Here is a 20,069-nt window from a genome sequence, read left to right as displayed (position 1 = left end):
CTGGTTTTGTATACTGTGTACAGCCTATATTCACTTTTGTACAGAAGCGTGGTTCGTAAGGAATCCTTTGAAATTCTTCCATAAACATGCATGCAAGTGGCTATCATGCAAGACGGTAGCCCAGTGCCTGAGATGTATTGTTTGTGTGTGATTGCTGCGCTGCTTGTCATTAGTATTCTGGCTGCTGCTGCCACTGCTGCTGCTGCTAGCCTATGGCTGCAACTGTTGCTCCGTATTCACCTTCCCTCATCATGTACACTGCTCTTGCTTGGTCTTTCCTGCTGGCAGTGTGTTCCTTGGGCGGAATAGGAAGAGATATCTTATCCCCGAGTAATCGCAGTAATCGCAGTTCGAGACGGAAGCGAGGTATATGTATTTTAGACTAGAACTATGTGTGTTTGCTCCACTGGCTTCACTCCTTGCCACTTCTGGACTTGTCCCACGTGCACCGAACTCCTCCTACCCTTGTTGCCAGTCTCCGTCTCACGTCCTCTTGCCTTCCTTTCTCCACAACTGCCACCACCTCTGCCTTGTCACCGCCTCTGCCTCTGTTTCCACCTCCATCACTGTTGCAGATACGAACATGATGAACAAAATGAAATGCACAGCAGTGTTAGTGTGCAACTAAGAAGCTCGGCTAGTTGTATGAGCAAGTTCTTGACAAGGATGCATGGCAGGCTACTCGAGTACAAGTGATGAAGATGAATACTTACCTTTTGTGCGTCGTGCAATCTCCGGCAGTATCAGCATAAGACATGCGAACCTGATATCGGCGCCTAGCGCAGCCTAATCCAATCATTTCTTATTGTGGAGGCCCTATCGACTCCAAGCATGCCCCTCCCCGTCATCTGTTCATGGCCACCAAACAGTCGTAGCATCTAGGGAGACAACGTGAGATTATAGTTCCCCAAATGGTGTCCGTTCAACCACAAATTTAGAAGTTCTACATGGTGCGGTGTTTTGACCTGCCCACCCCGAGTGCGACCCAGACAAGTGATACCAGATACAAGCATGTATAAATCAGCCAAGGGCAACTGGAATGGGCAGCCCGGGAGCAAAACCCACCTCGTTTAGCTGTATAGTCGCCCATGTCGTCTCCCTGCATGCTACCAAGAGTACATAACCCCCCCCAGAGTGTTGAACTCCCACATACCCTGCTGTCCCGACAGAATTTCAAGTTGACGTCATTATTTATGACGCAATGCTCCTTGCACCAGTGATTTACAACATGTGTACGGGTGTCAACGCATCACACGTTTTTCTTTCCAATAATTTGTACAGGATCGATCGGCTTCGGTCAACCACAGGTTCCGGATTCGTCTGATAATCCGTGTACAGTGCGCATTGCATCATCAAAATGACGTCAACTTGAAATTCTGTCGGGACAGCACCCATAGTGGAGTTGCACACTCTGGGGGGTTATGTACTCTTGATGCTACGACTCCCTGACGTCCATACTGCCTACCGTACGCGCTCGAATATAAGCCCCTGTTCGAATAGAGCCCCCTCTCAAATAGTGTGTCAGAGGGAATCGGAATAATAAAGCCCCGTCTCGTATAAAAGCCCGGGGCTATAATTGAGTGCGCAATGTCCGTACCATGCAGTACAGTTAGGGGTACTTTACCGTACAACGATCGAGTGTAGTCACTGCATGTACTGATCAACATGAATAGTGTGAAACAATTGGTGTTTCTATTAAAAAATAAAGCCCCCTCTCAAATATAACCCCCCTCGATGTGTCTTAGAGCCCCGGGGCTTCTATTCGCGCCTATACGGTATGTGGTATTGTGATTGTGTGTACATCATTCCGAGTACATGTACAGTTGCGACGAAAGAAATCCAACCCACTAGTCAAAAGTATCGCTGCGTTGCCATTTCAGTTACATCGTGTACGTTCCAAAAAACATAGGGCCACAGAGGCCGCACAAACCTTGGCACTACTCTCGGCTAGTTGGTCGGATTTCTTTGGCAACGACTGTAGTCTATTCCTTTGATCAACGTTCTTTAAGCTTCTAGCTCCAGTAGATTCCATCGTGCATGTGTGGAAGTTCCTTCTATATCATAAGAGATGGATACAAATTGAGAGCATACAAGACACAATTCTTCCTTGGGGGGTGACTTTGTATTCTTCTTCTTCTTCTTCTTCTTCTTCTTCTTCTTCTTCTTCTTCTTCTTCTTCTTCTTCTTCTTCTTCTTCTTCTTCTTCTTCTTCTTCTTCTTCTTCTTCTTCTTCTTCTTCTTCTTCTTCTTCTTCTTCTTCTTCTTCTTCTTCTTCTTCTTCTTCTTCTTCTTCTTCTTCTTATATGAGTTTCTTTTTTCCTTTTTTCTTTACCCGTTACTGTCTAAAAAGCAGTCGAAACGGTTTTTTTTCCACCATTTGATGGTGAGCATTTCCCTTCTTTTTGCCATAATTGTTATGCACAGGTTCACATGGGGGAACTTTAGACGGTGCTGAAAAGTCAGCTGAAGATTCCGGTTAGTCTTTGCTTGGTTGCTGCTGTCCGACCCTTCCATTGCTTCTGCCCCATCCGCCACCCACCTATTCCCATTTTGACTGGTTTACATCGGTGTTGCCAGGGACAGAGGTTCATGTATGCCGTTTCAGGCTTCCACCAACATTTTGGAAGTACATGTGCATTCATACGGATACTGATAGCAGTGGTGCAGTGAAGTCACAGTGCTGACAACTGCATTTGCCTGCATTACTCTATTCCGTGAACGTTGTGGATTCTTGTGCCTGGCTGCACTTGATTTTTGTTGATATTGCTTAGTATCTGCATGAGTCCATGAAGCCGTTGTGATTGTGATTGATTTGATGGAGTACTGTGAGTGTGTGTATGTGTATACATGTATGTGTGTGCGTGCATGCACGCGGGTATGTGTGCGTGTGTGTGTGCGTGTGTGTGTGTGTGTGTGTGTGTGTGTGTGTGTGTGTGTGTGTGTTTTGTCTTTTGTCCTTTCTCTTCATTTCCACTGGGCAGGTGTCGTACCCCGTCGACATAGCAGTCCAATGGAGCCACAAAGCCACAGCTATGATGTACATGTTGGTCCAGGTACAGTGTTAGGCTCTCTCCCTTCCCTATACATGTACTGGTCAACCTGCCTCCAGGGATGGAGAGAGAGAGAGAGAGAGAGAGAGAGAGAGAGAGAGAGAGAGATCTTGTATCTGTCTGTCTGTGTCTGCGCTTCACGAGGACTAAGTTTGTGTGCTGTGGCACTGCGACCAACGAATACTTCTATGATCATCTGGGGTGAGAAGTTGAGCAAGTTTCAGCTCTGGTCCATCCTGGCAGCCTCATCAACCCTGACTCACATGTTGGCCAGGAGATTGATTGTTGTTTGCCGCTGTATCGTGCACTTTTGGCACCTTCCGTTGGATTTTCGGCACTCGCGACCTTTCCATCCGCACAAGGAAGAAGTATGAACTTCACTTTGAAGCCTGTGTTTTATCTGCTCTTATATTCGGTGTCTGGTGTTGGTCAGTTCTCCGCCATGGTAAAGTTCACACTGACACTCGCTGTAACTCACTCCTGGCATCTCAAGCTGGGACCAGGAGCTTCATCTTGTCCAGAAGTGTCAGCATTGGGAGGTGAAGGTCTGATTTCATATGCCGCCGCCATTTCTAGTGCCTAGGACACGTTGCCCGGATGCTCAACAGCCTCCTCCCTAAGCAGATGTTATTTAACTGACTTGATGATCCGGGACCATCTCAGGGGTTTCTTTTGCTGGAAGGACAAGACTCGTGCCCCCGAGAAGCTGTGTGGAATCAGCAACTACCGTATTGTCTTGTATTAAAGCCTGTCTCATGTAGAAGCCTGATTTTCAAGATTCACTGTCGGCACATAAGCCTGGTTTTAGTGTTGACATACATAGAAATACCTGTCTTGTATAGAAGCCTGTGTCATAATTATAGAAGCCTGCAACCCCCCCCCCCCCCCCCGAAAAGTCATGCAAGCCGCGGCTTTTATACACGACTTAACGGTAGTACACTTTGGCAAAGAATCACTTGGATCTCTAACTGGGGATGATTTCTCCCGAGCTCCTTTCTCTATTTTCCCCTGCTTGAGGGGTTGCACAGCCTAAGTAACACTTGTCAGCTGTACACCGACCCGGTGTGGGTGGGTGTGTACCCTGTATAGTGTATATGTACTTTCAGACCTTCGTGGGTGCCTCTATCTTTGCCATTGAGTAGAAGCTAGTGATGTGGGGTTTGCTTGAGAGTGCTGTATGTCTGTGTGTGGCACTATGTGAATTGCAGGTGCCATGAACTCATCTGAAGTACTGTGGCGCTTTCAGAATGACATTGAGAGACTACAGGCAGACTCCACGCCAAAAGGTCAGCATTAAACCCAGCTTCTTCTAAGGGTTTGTTTATGGGCCCAGTGCTTAGATATGCTGCTATGGAGCGATGTAGGAGAAGTTCAGTTTACCTTTATTTAGCTTACCGGTACGTTGAGTACCTGTCATATGGACCCTTCTAAGTGCAATCTGCCTTTCGGGGCCCCGTTTTACACGTTCAGCCCAGGCTGGTGGAACATCGTGCCAACTGGGCTCTCGTGTGCATGCTGACTTCGTACATTGCCAACTGACTGTTTGGGTTCTCGGATGAGCTGAGCTCAGCTGGGCGGGCTGTCTGTCTGTGAAAATGATACGGGAGATACCACACACGCGCTCCCACCCCGGCCAGGCATGTCGGCTTTGGAACAAATTTAGGACATGTGATCGAAAGTGTACAAAAATCGATTGGAACAGGGGCCGAAATGGCTAGTTTCATGCAGATTAACAACAGGGTTTCTCATTTTGCATGGGCAGAAATCCCGTGTACCTCGTTGACTTCAGGGCTTCTAGCATGGGCTGAAGTTTCTCATCTTGCGAAGCCCTTAGATTGACAATTCACGCACATCCTGGAGAGAGGTCCATTGACAGCCAGCATCTCTCTGAGTGAGAATTCGATTTGGCTTCATGTCAAGTAGAAACTGCTCCCGGAAACGCTTGTGCAAACATTGCTTTGTCTCACCCATATATTCCTCACTACACACAGAACAAAACACTCGCGGCACTCGGCAGGCCTTCTCCATCTCTTCTTTCGGTAGACATCACACGGGCACTCCAGAATGACTTGATTTTTCAAAAACATGAGGTATTTCAACTAGGGCTGAAAAGATCATTCAATAACTCCTAACGATCAACCAATATCATTAACGATCGATATATTGGTTTTATCGATTCTTGTCAGCTCTATCGAACACCAGTTTATGAAAAAATTCTATGATACCTTTGCTACGTTAGAAATTTGTGGCACCGCACTGTTGACATCTGTAGATATCTGGCTGGTTTTATCAACATGAACTACTCAAGTAGAGAGCTTTATGTTGTTTCTAGAGCGAAGACTCTTGTTGTCACCCTCTGGCAACTGCTCTCATCTCCGCCTTCTCCCGCGAATGAACTGAAAAGGCAACGTCTTCTCTCCCGATCTCTTTCAAAGACACAAATCAATTTTACTGCGCTTGAAAGTACATGATTGCACTCGTATCCACTATCGGATGGAATGCAAGGGCTAGAATACTGTCACTAATATGCATGCATGAAAAATCGTTAGCACTCGTTTTGAACACTAACAATTATCGATTGCACTCATAACGATCGATATGCGAGTTATCGGTATAATTGTTTCAGCCCTAAATTTTCAACCGTTATCATTGTACATGTATGCACCCATCCTTATTTTGCCTGTGTTTCGTACAGACACAAAGCTACTATGTGAAATCCTGGTGATGAGCAACTCTCTGGATCGGATTCAAGCGTACCTGAGGCACAAACTTGCGGATGTGCACGGTATGCAGCATACGAGTGCTGACCATGACTTGCTGTCCATCTCGTTGCCGCAGGGCACGGTATTGGAGTTGTTGGAGAACAACTGCGCCGGTGCTCTTGCTACTCTGGCTACGATTGGTCTGGAGCAACTCAGAGTTGTCGACGAGGGCTTCACCGTCCTCTTTCGTCTTCGGTCACCACCAGCAGCACCCGCGTCGGCTGGAATTCCCAGCAAACCGTCAACAAGCACGCTTCTAGATGCAACACTAGACATCCTGTGTCGGTCTGCATCACAGAGACCTCCGACTGAGCAACGTAAGCCATTGCATGCAATGCTGCTGGAAATAAGTGGGCCTTTCTTGAAGGTCAGCATTCAGCTGGTGGCGAGGAAGAGGCCGTCTCCGGTGTTCTCGATTTCTCCCATGGTTTTGGATTGTGGACAATACAATGTCTTGGCTGTGGTGCACTGCTGTGCTATTCAAAAACTTTGTGTGGTATGCAGAAAATGCCAGAAATGCACACTGCAGCAAAGAAAGTAGTGTTCAAGTATACTAGCATAAAACAAGCATCATGGCTGGTGGGGGCTCTCTGTGGTGTTCCTGCTGATACAGGTGGACCACGGAAAAAGAAGATACGCTACTACTGGAACGATAAGCTGACTCGCCGCGTGGCCAGTCTCCTGTCGGGCGTCTTCTCTGCCGAACAACTAGCGAATAACCTAGATGTAGAAATGGATTCGCTGCCGCATGCGGTCCAAGGCGATGCCATAGACGCTATATTCCTTATTCTGGAGGAGTGGCGGCTGAGTGAGAACTGCCATGATGTGCGTCCACGCCTGCTTGACTTGCTGCTGGATCATGCCGAGTTGCAGCAGAAGCTGGACGAGTCGTTTAACCAATGGCAACGTGATGCAGGTGAGAGCCGGCGTGCAATGCGGGTGTGCAATGCAGGCGTGCAATGCAGGCGTGCAATGCAGGCGTGCAATGCAGGCGTGCAATGCAGGCGTGCAATGTGGGTGTGCAATGTAGGTGTGCAATGCGGGCGTGCAATGCGGGTGTGCAATGCGGGTGTGCAATGTGGGTGTGCAATGCGGGTGTGCAATGCGGGTGCCTCATTGGGCCGTATGCCCATGTTCTAGTATAGTGCCTACATTGCCTGTGTGCACATGTCATGTGCATGTGAATGAGTACAAATTGGCATACCGGTATGGGAGTTGTGTGTGTGTGTGTGGGGGGGGGGGGGGGGGGGGTGCAACTCATGGAGCATCTTGGAACAGGGGCACTAAAGATGAATGTGTGTATGCGCATGTGTGTGGTGTGTTTAAGGTTAGTAGGTGAGAGAAATTAACGTATTTGGGGGAAATTAGTGACACACGTAACGAATACACGGGCGTGGGTGACTCGTGTAAAGTTCAGGCAGGGGGCTCGTGTCTGCAATGTTGTGTTTAGGGGTCGTCCCAAAAGTTTTCTGTCGTCCCTGAAACGAACATCGTTCATTTCGTACTTGGACCCCCTCCCCTCCCTCTGAAACGAACACGGCTTGCTATACTGGACGACGAAAATCGCATGCATGTACATGTCATATGTACAGTGTCGGTCGACTTGCGATTTTGGCTCGCACCCCCTCCCCCCAAATGAATCATGTTCGTTTTAGGGACGACAAAAAACATTTGCGACGACCCCTTAGTTACACGGATTCGAAACATGTGAAAGTATGGATAAAACGTTGGACGAGGGTTCGGGTACAAGAAACGACAGAACTTTGAAGTAATCCTGGGTTCTTCTTTTGTCGATTCTGTATTGGCTGGCTTCGAATGTTTTGTGATCCGGAAGTGCTTTTCAAAACGAGACATCACAAGCAGTTTGATTTTTTCAGCACATGTGTTTTATCCACCTGCTGCTGACATTGCAAAGCAGTCTAGGGGGAAAAAGTTAAAAAAACCCACTATCTTTCTGTGTCTCTTGCAGAGTTTCTACCATCTATCGTGAGTGATACTATGCTGACTGAAGTTGCTCGGCAAATTGGCAACTGCTGGAGATCCGTTGCGTATGAGCTCAACCTGGGCCGTGCGGAGATCGAGGCCGTACAGCCAGTTGCGCAGGAGGCGTCAGGAGCAGACATGCCTTACATCGAGGAGCGCAGTATCGAGTACGCGCGCGGCATGCTGCAGCTGTGGAAGCAGACCAGCGGTCGGTATGCAACGCGCACGGTGCTTGCACACGCGCTTGGCAACTGCAATCTGGCTGACGCTATGGATATTGCTGATCAATGCAACTGTAAGTGATGGCTTTTTTCCAGAGAATGCGGGCACCCTCTTGTGGATGTGTTGTTCCTTCTCGGCACTCGTTTCATCACATTCCATCACATTGCGCTGTGCTCATGAGCCGACTTGCACCGCCCTAACAAGGATGTTTGTGCAAGGGAACCGGTTGTACTTTGTAGGCAGTTATGAACAGCTTTGACAATGATTTGGCTGTTGTAATTAGACATGGTGTGCGTTTGGACGCCTTTTCTTGTTTCACTGGCATTATGGCGTGTATCCAGCAGTTTGTGCGCAACGTGCTTTCTTGTGGGCCAGCCTGGGTGTGCTGAAGCGTGTGCACGCACGCATGCGTGCTAGTGTGTGTGTGTGCGTGCGTGTGTGTGCGTGTGTGTGTGTGTGTGTGTGCGCATGCAAGCATTTGTATTTTCCTTGTGTTTGTGCATGTGTTTGTGCGTGTGTCTGTGCGTGTGTCTGTGCGTGTGTTTGTGCGTGTGTTTGTGTGCATGTATGCATGCCATTGTCAGCCACACACTTTTGTGTCTCACTTCTACCACGGTGTTGCAAAAGGATATTGACCAGAGTGTGCAACTCCGCACAGTTTGGCCTGCGGCTCAATTTTTTTTGTTGACATCCACTTTTCCAGAGATCATTTGTCATCACGTACAGAGGTGGGTGGGGTTCATGACTTGAAAACTTACTTGTAGGCTTCATGCCTTGGAAAGCTTACTTTTTTTTACATCCAACGGTTGGCAACCTTGAGTGTCACCAGCCATATTTTTTAGCTTCTGGCAGTACGAACACCTACTGAGGTGCCCCACATGCCGCCCTGCAATGCAGATCTTGCACAAAGTTCTACGCGATGACTCAAGGTCACAGGAAAATGTGGTGACAGCAACAATCTGCTTGGGTCAGACTAGCAGTAGACTTACACACTCTTGCTAGGGATTGCTGAAGCAACAGTTGTCTACGGAAGCGGCAGCGCAGTCGTTTTTTTCTTACAGGCATTTCAACAGACCAGGCACGGGCTTTCCTGACTTTTTTTGTAGGGAAATATGTCTTCTCCTGCTGAACTGACAAGTGATGGCCATGCAGTTTTGTAGCATTGAAACTCACTGTCTTGGTTTGCTGCTGTGTGTCCCCACCCTTGCTTTGTGACAGCTTTACCGGAGCACTCCCAGTTGCTGACGCTGGTAGAGGACTTGATGAAAAGTCAGGCGGACATTGTAAGTTCTGACTGAACATACTCGGAACGGCACAATCTGCGATGAGCAGAGCCGGGACACATTCCACTAAGTGTTTTATTCACTGCTTTTTTTTTGTCAAAAGAGCTATTAACCCTTTGGAGTGCATGGTTCGATTTCGAACCATGGGCATTTTGTATGCATGTGGGTGCAGTCAAACTTTCGGTTCTCGGCCAAATCTAGACCAAATTCAACAATCGAAGGGTCTAGATAGTAGAGAAAACTCAGCTATCGCCTCGAACAAGTCCGAAGTCTCTCCGATGAAGTTGGAGTGAGCGGCGAGCGATCAAACATTTTGCATTTTCTGCGCTGCGTGCTGCAAGTCAGCAGTGCGTGAAAAAAGGGGATTTTCCCAGCTTCATGACAGGTGGTACTTGCCAGGATCGGCGCGGCGCGAAGTCACGGCAAGGTAAGCTTCTACTCGGAAAAAATTGAACAGTTCCGAGCTAGATTCAGTGAAATGGCTACAGGAGACCGATTTCGTCTCAGATCTGGAGCTGGACTCGCGTTTGGGGCGCGTTGTGGCGGACAATGAATAGTGCTCTTGGCGAGTTTGGGCTCATTGTATTTCTCTCATCAAGAGCTTTCCAACGAGCCCAAGATCTTCAAAATCGGTGAAGTAGAACCAAAGTTATGTTGGAAATGGAGTGCGCACTTTCGTGACTGACACAAATTCTGCGGAAGCAAAAAAGTTACGGACTCCAAAGGGTTAAAGACTAGCAATGATGTTGATGTGCGCCATTTCCTTGAATGGGCACTTCCTCTCCTGACAGTTTTGTGCCGGTGCAATGCTAGATGCCCACTTCTGGAGATCTGGTGTCGAGCTATAGGCCCCCGCCTGACCTCCAAGAGGGCATGTGTACAGAACATACCCTTCGCTACACACCATCTAGCATATTGAGAGCACTCGTGTTTAGCGCATCAAGAGAAGAGCCGTACCACTTGCTCCATCATATGTGTCTCTCAGCTGCCTCGTGCCACGGAGCGAGTGGAACTCAAACTCAAACAGAATGTCGTGTGTTCAGTGCTGACTTTTTAGTGACTTGATCGTTACTTCAACTTATTTGATCCTATCCTACGACTTTGGCACACGCCTACCAGGAGAGGAAATGCCTGATTGCGTGCTTAATCCACGAGATTACCAACTCTCTCGTTGGACTGATCACATCGTTTCCAGCTCAGGAAAAAAAGGAGTTTGGTGTTGGCTGCTAGGGGCTCAAAGCCGTGCACATAACTGTCACACTTTTGGAGTAGTCCTACTCTGGGCATGATACATGATTGTAGTACACCCTAGTCAAGTATAGTGAAACCTGTCTAAGCCGACCACTCAAGGGACCTTTGAATATGTGATCGCTGTGTACAGGTGGTCTCTCCTTATCCAGGTTATAATCAGTAGAAATCACGTCCCTTGTTCCTGGTTGTAGTGGTCCTCTGGGACAGGTGGTCGCCTTGACAGATTTTACTGACTGCGATTTGAACAGAGGAAAAAAAGTTGATGTAGTGTGATAGCTTCTAGCAATATCACTGTATCAATGTACAAGACCGCCAGAAGCAGTTTTCAGTTGGTCCGGTGCTATTATTATAGCCTTTCACACGTTGTGTATGATATGGCGGGTACACATGCCCTCCACAGTAGTGAACACGTGTTGGTTGCCAACAAGTTGGTCCGGTGATAACCAGACCGGTTCCGGCGGGCCTGATGTATGACTGTACTTGTGTGTTTGAATCTAAAAGAAATGCTGTTCTCTATTCCTATTTCTTACCGTTTTGTTTGCACAGAACCAAACTGGAGTACAGGTGAGGGCTGTAAATTGTACTGCTGTGGTCTGCAATTTTATTGTCGCCACGTCCAGTGAATATTTGAGCATGTCGCAATTACCGTAAAGTCGCGGATAAAATCCGGGCTTATAAGCATAATTATAAGCCGCTTTCTGCATCAGGCTTGTATGCAAACCATGCTTATATGCACCACTGATATTTTTGCCAGGCTTGTATGCACGCTTCTACGCGCGACACGCGTATATCTACCAATGACTACTGGTATGGCGGCACTTTTACTGTGCACCGTACATAGCGCATGCACTCTTGACCTACCCGATCCGCGCTTGCATAGAAGCCAGGCTTATATGCATTTGACCCGTTTGATTTTCAGGCTTCTATACAGCAATGTGCTTGTATGCAAACCCGACTTTTATCCGCGACTTTACGGTATGTGCAGTCTAGACTGGCATGCATTGTTGCTGTGTGGTTTTTAGTCTTTTTTTACCAGAGATCTGTATGATATCTTACAGTGCATGACAGCCTGCTAGTAAAGTGGGATGGGGGGAGGGGGGGGGGGGGGGGGGCAATTTTGATTTAAACACACACGTGCTAGTATGATCTTGCTAGTGAGAAGGTATGCACCGTGTGGGAGGATCCACCGTCCAGAAGGCAACACTGCCTGTTCATTTGGGTGAATTCAAATAAAGAAACCAGCCAACGATATTATCTCTCTCCTTTGATTTCCATAGAAGTTCGGCCAATATGTCTGTTTAGTGTCTGACTGTAACTGCTGGCACAGGAAACGAGGGTTTGTGATGCGTTCTTCAGTAGTTGGTCTTGACACATTGCATGGTGTCTTTGTCTCTTTTTTTCCTTCTCATGTTCTGCTGTCATCCCTGCAGGAATCAGCCAGTGATCATGTTAGTATCAGCTTGTAATCTCTGCACTCTCTTCATCAAGCATATTCGTTCTAGGAGGGGGTGGGCTATTGTTATGTACATGCACACGTATATTCGTTAGGGATGGAATTGTCTGGCTAAAGAACCAGTTTTGGAACTGACCTTCCACCAAGCCACTTATACCCTACATATTTTGAAACATCCTACGGAGGAGGGAATGCAGGAAGCTATTCTCATGGCAACAGCATACTAAAAATAGCTTCAGTCTTCCTAAAGGTCGAACCCAAATCTCGGTATTTTTTCCCTTTACGGTAACACCGTTACAAAAGTAACGTTTTTTGCTAAGGGTGTCTAATGTACAAAGTCACGGGGTTTGTTACGTGATTTAAAGTTCTGTCGTTGACCCCATATCCTGGAGTTGCACATATCAGTCGTACAAACATACACAAAGGAATTCGGGTGGACCCACCCATCTCCATAGCGCTGCACATCCGAACCAGTTCCGTTATTTTACAACGTTTTGGCACTTGGCCATCGTCAGGTAAGAAGACACAATGAAATACAGTGGAAGCCACACAAGAGCAGTATATATATATATATATATATATATATACGCAGAGTGTAGTGCCAAAAAAGATGCGAGTTATGTCACCTCTATGCGGAGAGGGAGAAGGGGAGAGAAGGAGCAACTGTGCACATCACGGAGAAGAAGGAACAGAAGGTTGCGCGCCATTGTACTCTGCAAAGTGAGGGTGCGTGCCCAATAATATTATGGTGTTAATTCTAGCACATTACAGAAGGGGAACACTGAAGCCCATGCGCCAAGGCACTATGAGGTTAATCACGGAATGTGCGAGAAAAGCAGACAACCGTGAAATCCCACACTTCCCATGCCTAACTGTTATCACCAGGGACGGGTGAGGGGTCAGGAACAGAATGGATTTGAGTGACCTGCCTCGTATTATATTCAGTGATATTGATATACAAGAAAGAGTAGCAGCAAGGACAAGCTGAGTCATAATAAATCCCATCCTGTAATGTGCTAGAATTAGCACCATAATATTATTGGGCACGCACCCTCACTTCGCAGAGCACAATGTCGCGCTACCTTCTGTTGCTTCTTCTCCGTGATGTGCACAGTTGCTCCTTCTCTCTCTCTCTCTCTCTCTCTCTCTCTCTCTCTCTCCTCTCTCTCTCTCTCTCTCTCTCTCTCTCTCTCTCTCTCTCTCTCTCTCTCTCTCTCTCTCTCTCTCTCTCTCTCTCTCTCTCTCTCTCTCTCTCTCTCTCTCTCTCTCTCTCTCTCTCTCTCTCTCTCTCTCTCTCTCTCTCTCTCTCTCTCTCTCTCTCTCCTCCCCTCCCCCCCCCCCTCTGCATAGCGGTGACATAACTCGCATCTTTTTTTGGCGCTACACTCTGCGTAACACCATATTGTTTGGCACGCACCCTCACTTCGCAGAGCACAATGGCGCGCTACGTTCTGCTGCTTCTTCTCCGTGATGTGCACAGTCACACCCCCCCCCCCCCCCCTCTCTGCATAGAGGTGGCATAACTCGCATCTTTTTGGCGCTACGTTCTGCGTATATACATACTGCTCTTGTGTGGCTTCCACTGTATTCATTGTGTCTTCTTACCTGACGATGGCCAAGTGCCGAAACATAAAACAACGGAACTGGTTCGGATGTGCAGCGCTATGGGAATGGGTGTGTCCACCCGAATTCCCTTCACAGATGAAGCTGCAGGAAACCTCAGCCCTTCTTCAGACAAACATACTGTACAGACTGAAAATTTCGTCGGTTAATAATTCCGTCCAACTCCAAAGAAAGGGAGTTCGTCCGGTTGTAAATTTCGTCCACGGATCGTAAGAGTGTATTGAAAAGCTGGACAAAATGGATGTTATATAACCAACAAGGAGACAACAGTCGTAAAATAGCAATGAATAAAACTAATTGTGCACTCATAACCATGTATAGAACAATTATTAAAATGAATAATTCCAGAACGTTTTCTCGTGACTATCATCAGTGGAACATCGTCACATAGTAAGAATCACTAAAACAGCCAGTTATATACCTAGAAAAAAATGTTGTAGCACTCACACTCTTTACGCACTCAACATTTTTGGCCACACGCACACATAGCTGCCACATTTATCTACTGCTACCATTCTCAGATCCACTGCATAAGTTCACACTACACGCGTTGTGCATAACCGCGAGCTGCTGCATTCTCACGCTCCTTTTCATATTATACTACATATTATTCTAGGTATATAACTGGTTGGTTTAGTGATTCTTACTATGTGACGATGTTCCACTGATGATAGTCACGAGAAAACGTTCTGGATTTTTTTCATTTTAATAATTGTTTTATACATGGTTAAATTATGAGTGCACAATTAGTCTTATTCATCGCTAGATGGACATTAGTCCAGCATTTAATTTACTGCACAGGCAGAAAATTTCGTCGGTCAATAATTTCGTCCAACTCCAAAGAAAGGGAGTTCGTCCGGTTGTAAATTTCGTCCATGGATCATAAGGGTGTATTGAAAAGCTGCACAAATCGACATTAGTCCGGCATTAAATTTAGTCAAAGCTCCTTGGACAAAAAAGACGAAATTAAATTCCAGACGAATGTTTCTGCTTATACAGTATGTGACGATGTTCCACTGATGATAGTCACGAGAAAACGTTCTGGATTTTTTCATTTTAATTATTGTTTTATACATGGTTATGAGTGCGCAATTTGTTTTATTCATTGCGAAATGGACGTTAGTCCGGAATTTAATTTACTAGTAGCCCAAAAGCTCCTTGAACGAAAAAGTACAACTCCCTGCTTTCGAGCTATCGCGCATCAGTTTAGGTCAAAGGTTGTCTGCATGCTGCATGTGATAAACCCATACACACTATTTGGACCCGGTGCATGATGTAGTTACAGGTTTGTACACACAAGCATTCTTTGGGTACAGCTATCTGGTAGTCACTTTGCACTGTTTGGCAGCATAACATGCCATGTGATGCGAAGCGCTGCTGCGGCAGCGCAGAATAGAGATCGTACAGGCAGGTGCACCCCGTTGGGGCTATGTACTCTTGCTCGTACACATTGTAGTGTCACGTGTACAGCATGTGTTGTATGGCAGGCATGAAGTCGGGGTCGAGTATACAGTGGGTGTGCATGCATGCATGGGGGGGGGGGGGGGGGGAGGGGGCAGGGTCTCTATGGAACCTGGAGCTCCCTCCAGAATACACACTGTGTTGCAGTAGAAAAGTATGCTGGTTGTTTTGATAAAACTGCAGTTCAAGCCAGATTCTATTGAGAAAAGAGTAGGAATAAAGAAGGCTGTGAACAGGAGTGTAGCCTCCAAAGCTGTCTTCTTGGTGATGGATGCAGGAGAATTACCTTGCCATACCACTCAATTTGCTTTATCAAACACAGAAATTCCAGAAGCATGCTTTTCTATTGATCGGGAGGATGGGTCAACAACTAGGCCACATAGAGCATTGTCTAGAATCTCAGAATCATACTTTTCTCTTGACAGCGAGGATGGGTCAACTACCAGGCCAGATAGATCAATGGGTGAACATGGCACTGGACAAACAACTAGACAAGCTACATGTACATCAAAGACGGAAAAACTGATGAAAACCCAGTCTCTTAATCCAGGCATTGGAACACCAAAAGTGGTTAGTAAGTTCGGGGGTTCTTAGGTAACGCGGCAAGGTTTGCGTACATGTTGTGTGCATGTGCATGCGTGCGTGTACATGGATGCACAAGCATGTGCATGTGTGTGTGTGTGTGTGTGTGTGTGCTATGCCAGTTGTGTTCTTGTCCTCAATGCCGCTGTAATGTTGCTTGATGTTTTGGCAATGAGCTCTTCTCCTCTTCGCTTTGCCTTTCTTTGCAGCGGCGGCGGCGGCTTGCAAAGAAGCGTATAAGTCCTTCGGCCACATCACTGTCCTCCGTAGAAGCACAAAGCCCAGTACAAAACAGGACAGGGCATTTCCAACGTCAAGATGGCGTATCTGCCCCCTGGGAGGCTTCCAGTCTGGTCACGTCTGGTCCGTATTTCGGTGTCAACCTGGACGCTCTGCCACCGAGATCAGACAACAGCACGATTCCTCTGTTCGTGGACAAGTGCATTGCTTTCATTGAAGAACGGGGTAGGTTTTTTTGTATTCTACTGTTCAGTTGTTCAGCTGCCTGTCGTTTTGAGTGTGCACTGTGGACTTCTTAGCCTGCTGCTGTTGTTTGGGAACAGCAGCAGAAGGTATTTTACTATAGACACCCTTAGCAAAAGAAGGTTACTTTGTAACGGAAAAAATACCGGGATTTGGGTTCAACCTTTAGCAAGATGCACGCTATTTTTAGTACCCTGTTGCCATGAAAATAGCTTATATTTCGCGCGGTACAACCATTTCAGCTCCATATACGCGATACAAGGTGAAATGCGTACACACTACGCAATATTTGGCCAAAAAACGTACCGTTTGTCACAACGATAAATCAGCCCCCATAACGGTTGTACGCTGCAGCTTCAACGCTATGTGGGTGATCAAGGTACGAGTACCGTAAAAAAATAGCATTGCCGTTGTTTGCTAAGGGTGTCTAATATACTTGTTATGGTGTCGGAGCCCTGTAATAAGCCTCCGGAGTCTTCACTGGGTCAACATTCACCGTGGGGACATGCTTGCGGAGCTCTAGAAGACACTTGAGCATCTAGTAGATGCTGTTCCATCTTGTCGGCACATCCTGGATGACGCACAGGGGCTGATTAACAATCAGTGTTGATCTTAAAAAGTATGAAGATAAAGGAAATTCGGACAACAAAGTACACAGAAGGGCTTGTTAGGCCACACTTAGTTTTTTCTATGTTTCTCGTCGGCAATTTTTAACAAAAGGTATGCGGGCAGGTGGAAAAAACAAAAGCCAAGAAAAAAAACAAGAACACTTTCTACTGAAAACTGTATACATTTTGTATGCGTGATTCATGCAAGACACTGCGTATACAGTAGTACATTAGACACCCTTAGCAAAGAGAGTTATGTTGTAACGGTATTACCGTGAGGGGGAAAATATCATGATTTGGGTTCGACCTTTAGCAAGATGCACGCTATTTTTAGTACGCTTTTGCCACGAGAATAGCTTGTATTTCGCGCGGTACAACCATTTATGTCACCATATACGCGATACAAGGTGAAATGCGTAAAGACTATGCAATATTTGGCCAAAAAACGTACCGTTTGTCACAACGATAGATCAGCCCCATAACGTTTTTACGCTGCAGCTTCAACACTATTTGGGTGATCAAGGTACGAGTACCGTAAAAAATAGCGTTACCGTTGTTTGCTAAGGGTGTCTATTGTACAATCATAGGCGCTAGGCATAGTACATGATTGCACTGCATTATTACATCAGCCCATGAATATCAGGCAACCTGCAACAATGAGAGTATAAAGTTTGATTACGAGTTGGCAAAGAGAACATATATTTATCTGCTATCGCATCAACAAACGCTTTCCCATTCGTCAGTTTTGGTTTGTTACTTCAACGTTCTTGTGTCCGCTTATCAAACTCTTGCCTCCACGCCGCTCATCTTTTCCTCGCCATGCGTCGATTGCTTGGATTTTCTGCCCACGACATCGTTCCACAGACGCCAGTTGCCACGTAACTCGTCCGATTTACGGTATTCCTGGGACCCGCGAGGCTCAGGCAGTGAACGACTGAAAGCTTCGTTACGGCAGCCTTCATCACAGAGAACGGACGAGAAGCGCTCCTTTGCTGCTGTGGTGCAAACGTTTACGATTTTGATTGACGCATCTACAACGTAGCAGCTGCAGCATGTGCAGCGTACATACCGGTGCATTTACAAGTATGAACTTCTTTTTTTCTTCCGAAATTTCTGAAAACCTACGCGGGCGGTGACGAGAAACATAGAAAAACATAGTGTGGCCGTAGGGCACGGCAAATTGTTCTGTGCAGGTATCGGAACAATTGGACCAGCCGTCAAGGAGTTAGAATTTCGGCCAGGTTTCTGGCGTTTACCCATGGCCTTGAGAATGAGTCCATGTCCATTTCCTTTTCGTCACATGGTGAGAGTAATATTGCATCGCAGCTCAAAGAAACTATTATTGGGTCACAAATGGACCGCGCTTCAACATTTACCACGCTTTTGACATGTGCGTTGTGACTCAATATCGCGATATCGAGGAATAACTTGTTTGTTGTGAACCAGACATACCGACATGAGTGAGTTGAGTTGCCATTTTTCATGCTTTCGCGCGGAATATTTCTTCGAGTTTTACGGCGATTTCTTCCAGGCAGCTCGTACGTTAAGATGGCAAACTCCCCGGGCGATCGTCCGGATTGTTTTTTTAATATTTTGAAACTCACTGTAAAGTAGCATTTTGGTATCACATTGGATTGGATTGGTTTATTTAACGTCGAATAACAAACAGGCAGTGTTGCCTTATTACATGAGATCGACTAAAGACAAACAGGCACACACATGTAAGGAAAAGATTAAAAAGAAAAAAAAGAAAATAGAAAAAAAGAGTAGGATTTAAGACAGCAGCTAGCTAGCAGAGGAAAGATTGCATAATTATTTGATCAGTGAGCAACGTAAGTCGGTGAATTTTTCAGGTGGGGTAAAAGAGCGGTCCGGAATTGACCTGGTTTCTTCAGTGATCGTATAGATGCAGGCAACTTATTCCAGAGAGCGGGACATTGATATGAAGGGCTGCGTGTGGCAGCGGCAGATATGATCCTCGGGAAAAGAAGCAGGGGAACATCTGTGCTCCTCGTTCGACGGGTGTGTGACAGAGGTGTGACAAGGTCATGAAGAAGCACACTACAGTTATTATGAATTACACGAAAGGTTAGCAGGAGGAGTTTGCGGCAATACATTGATTGCAGGGGTTGAATGCTGAGGCGTTCAAAAAGAGGGGCAGTTGGAGACAGGAACGGAGCAGAGCAGACAACACGCACAGCTCGCTTGAGAAGTTTCTCAAGACGATCACGTTGTGCAGAGGAAAGGGAAGAGGAAAAGCTGTTGCATGCGTATTGGAATGTGGGTAAAATTATACATCTCAAGTAGGTTGAGCGGCATGGCATTGGGAGGCACTGCCTGTGGCGGAAGAGAATGGCAATCTTTGAGGACACTGTCTTGGCTATATGGTCAACCATTGTGTTCCATTTCAGGTCGTCATCGATGTGCAAGCCCAGGTACTTGGCGCTTGTCACTTGCTGGAGGAGTGTAGCTGCACAGTGCACATTCAATGTCTTGTCGTCATGACGATTGGCAGGAATAAACAATATTTGTGTTTTTCGACTATTCAGGATTAGGTTGCGCTCACCAAGCCAGTTGCTGAGATGGGTGATGGCTGAAGACAGGTTGTGTGACAGCACTACCTTGTCCTTCCTGCTATCGTGTAGCATGATGTCGTCCGCGAATTGGGTTACCTGGACGGCAAACTGATCCACTTCACTGGCCACATCCCTGACATATATGACAAACAATAGTGGTCCCAGTACAGACCCTTGGGGAACCCCACTTGAGCACGTGAAAGATGAGCTACTATCGCCGCTGATGACGACTTGTTGTTGACGATTTGAGAGGTAGTCGCTTAACCAGTTCAGGGCTGTGCCGGAGATTCCAAGCTGGAATAGGTCTTCGACAAGTGTCTGATGCTGGACCTTGTCAAAGGCCTTTGACATGTCCAGGAAAGCAGCGCCAGTTGACAGCCCGTCATCTCGGGCTCTTAGGAATTTGTCTGTAACCATTGTGAGAGCATCCTCTGTAGAGTGCTGGCGTCTGAAGCCAAATTGACAGGAAGGGTAAAGATTATGTTCAGCCAGGTATTGACTGAGTTGCTCATGGACGATACGCTCAAGCAGCTTGGAGACTATAGGGAGCAAAGAGACAGGTCTATAGTTGGTGGGTTGACTGGGGTCACCACCTTTGTAGACGGGAGTGATGTTGGCGATTTTCATGTTCGGTGGCAGCTGGCCTTCGGACAATGATTTGTTGAAGATGAGCATCAGTGAGGGTGCAAGAAGGTCAGCGCATGATTTAAGAATCGTTCCGGGCAAGCCATC

At 46.7% G+C, this 20,069-nt stretch overlaps 1 protein-coding gene across 5 annotated transcripts in view; it reads left to right on the top strand.

Moving 5' to 3' along the window:
• Positions 1-20,069, top strand: part of LOC135830954 (uncharacterized) — a 37,662-nt gene that overhangs the window by 5,051 nt on the left and 12,542 nt on the right. For 3 of the 5 annotated variants that reach the window (XM_065343189.1, XM_065343188.1, XM_065343186.1), the window contains 10 exons: positions 2,425-2,475; positions 2,982-3,053; positions 4,259-4,336; positions 5,746-6,129; positions 6,426-6,728; positions 7,782-8,090; positions 9,236-9,300; positions 11,098-11,115; positions 11,982-11,999; positions 15,880-16,135. In XM_065343189.1, the coding sequence (XP_065199261.1) occupies positions 2,425-2,475; positions 2,982-3,053; positions 4,259-4,336; positions 5,746-6,129; positions 6,426-6,728; positions 7,782-8,090; positions 9,236-9,300; positions 11,098-11,115; positions 11,982-11,999; positions 15,880-16,135 (1,554 nt within the window). Of the gene's footprint in view, positions 1-288; positions 367-2,424; positions 2,476-2,981; positions 3,054-4,258; positions 4,337-5,745; positions 6,130-6,425; positions 6,729-7,781; positions 8,091-9,235; positions 9,301-11,097; positions 11,116-11,981; positions 12,000-15,879; positions 16,136-20,069 lie in introns of all 5 variants that reach the window. The other 2 variants (XM_065343187.1, XM_065343185.1) reach the window with 1 other exon arrangement.

Source organism: Sycon ciliatum, chromosome 1 (genome assembly GCF_964019385.1).
Source record: "Sycon ciliatum chromosome 1, ocSycCili1.1, whole genome shotgun sequence".
Classification (NCBI taxonomy): domain Eukaryota; kingdom Metazoa; phylum Porifera; class Calcarea; order Leucosolenida; family Sycettidae; genus Sycon; species Sycon ciliatum.
The sequence above is the reverse complement of the archived record's forward strand: the minus strand, read 5'-3'. Positions and strand labels throughout refer to the sequence as shown.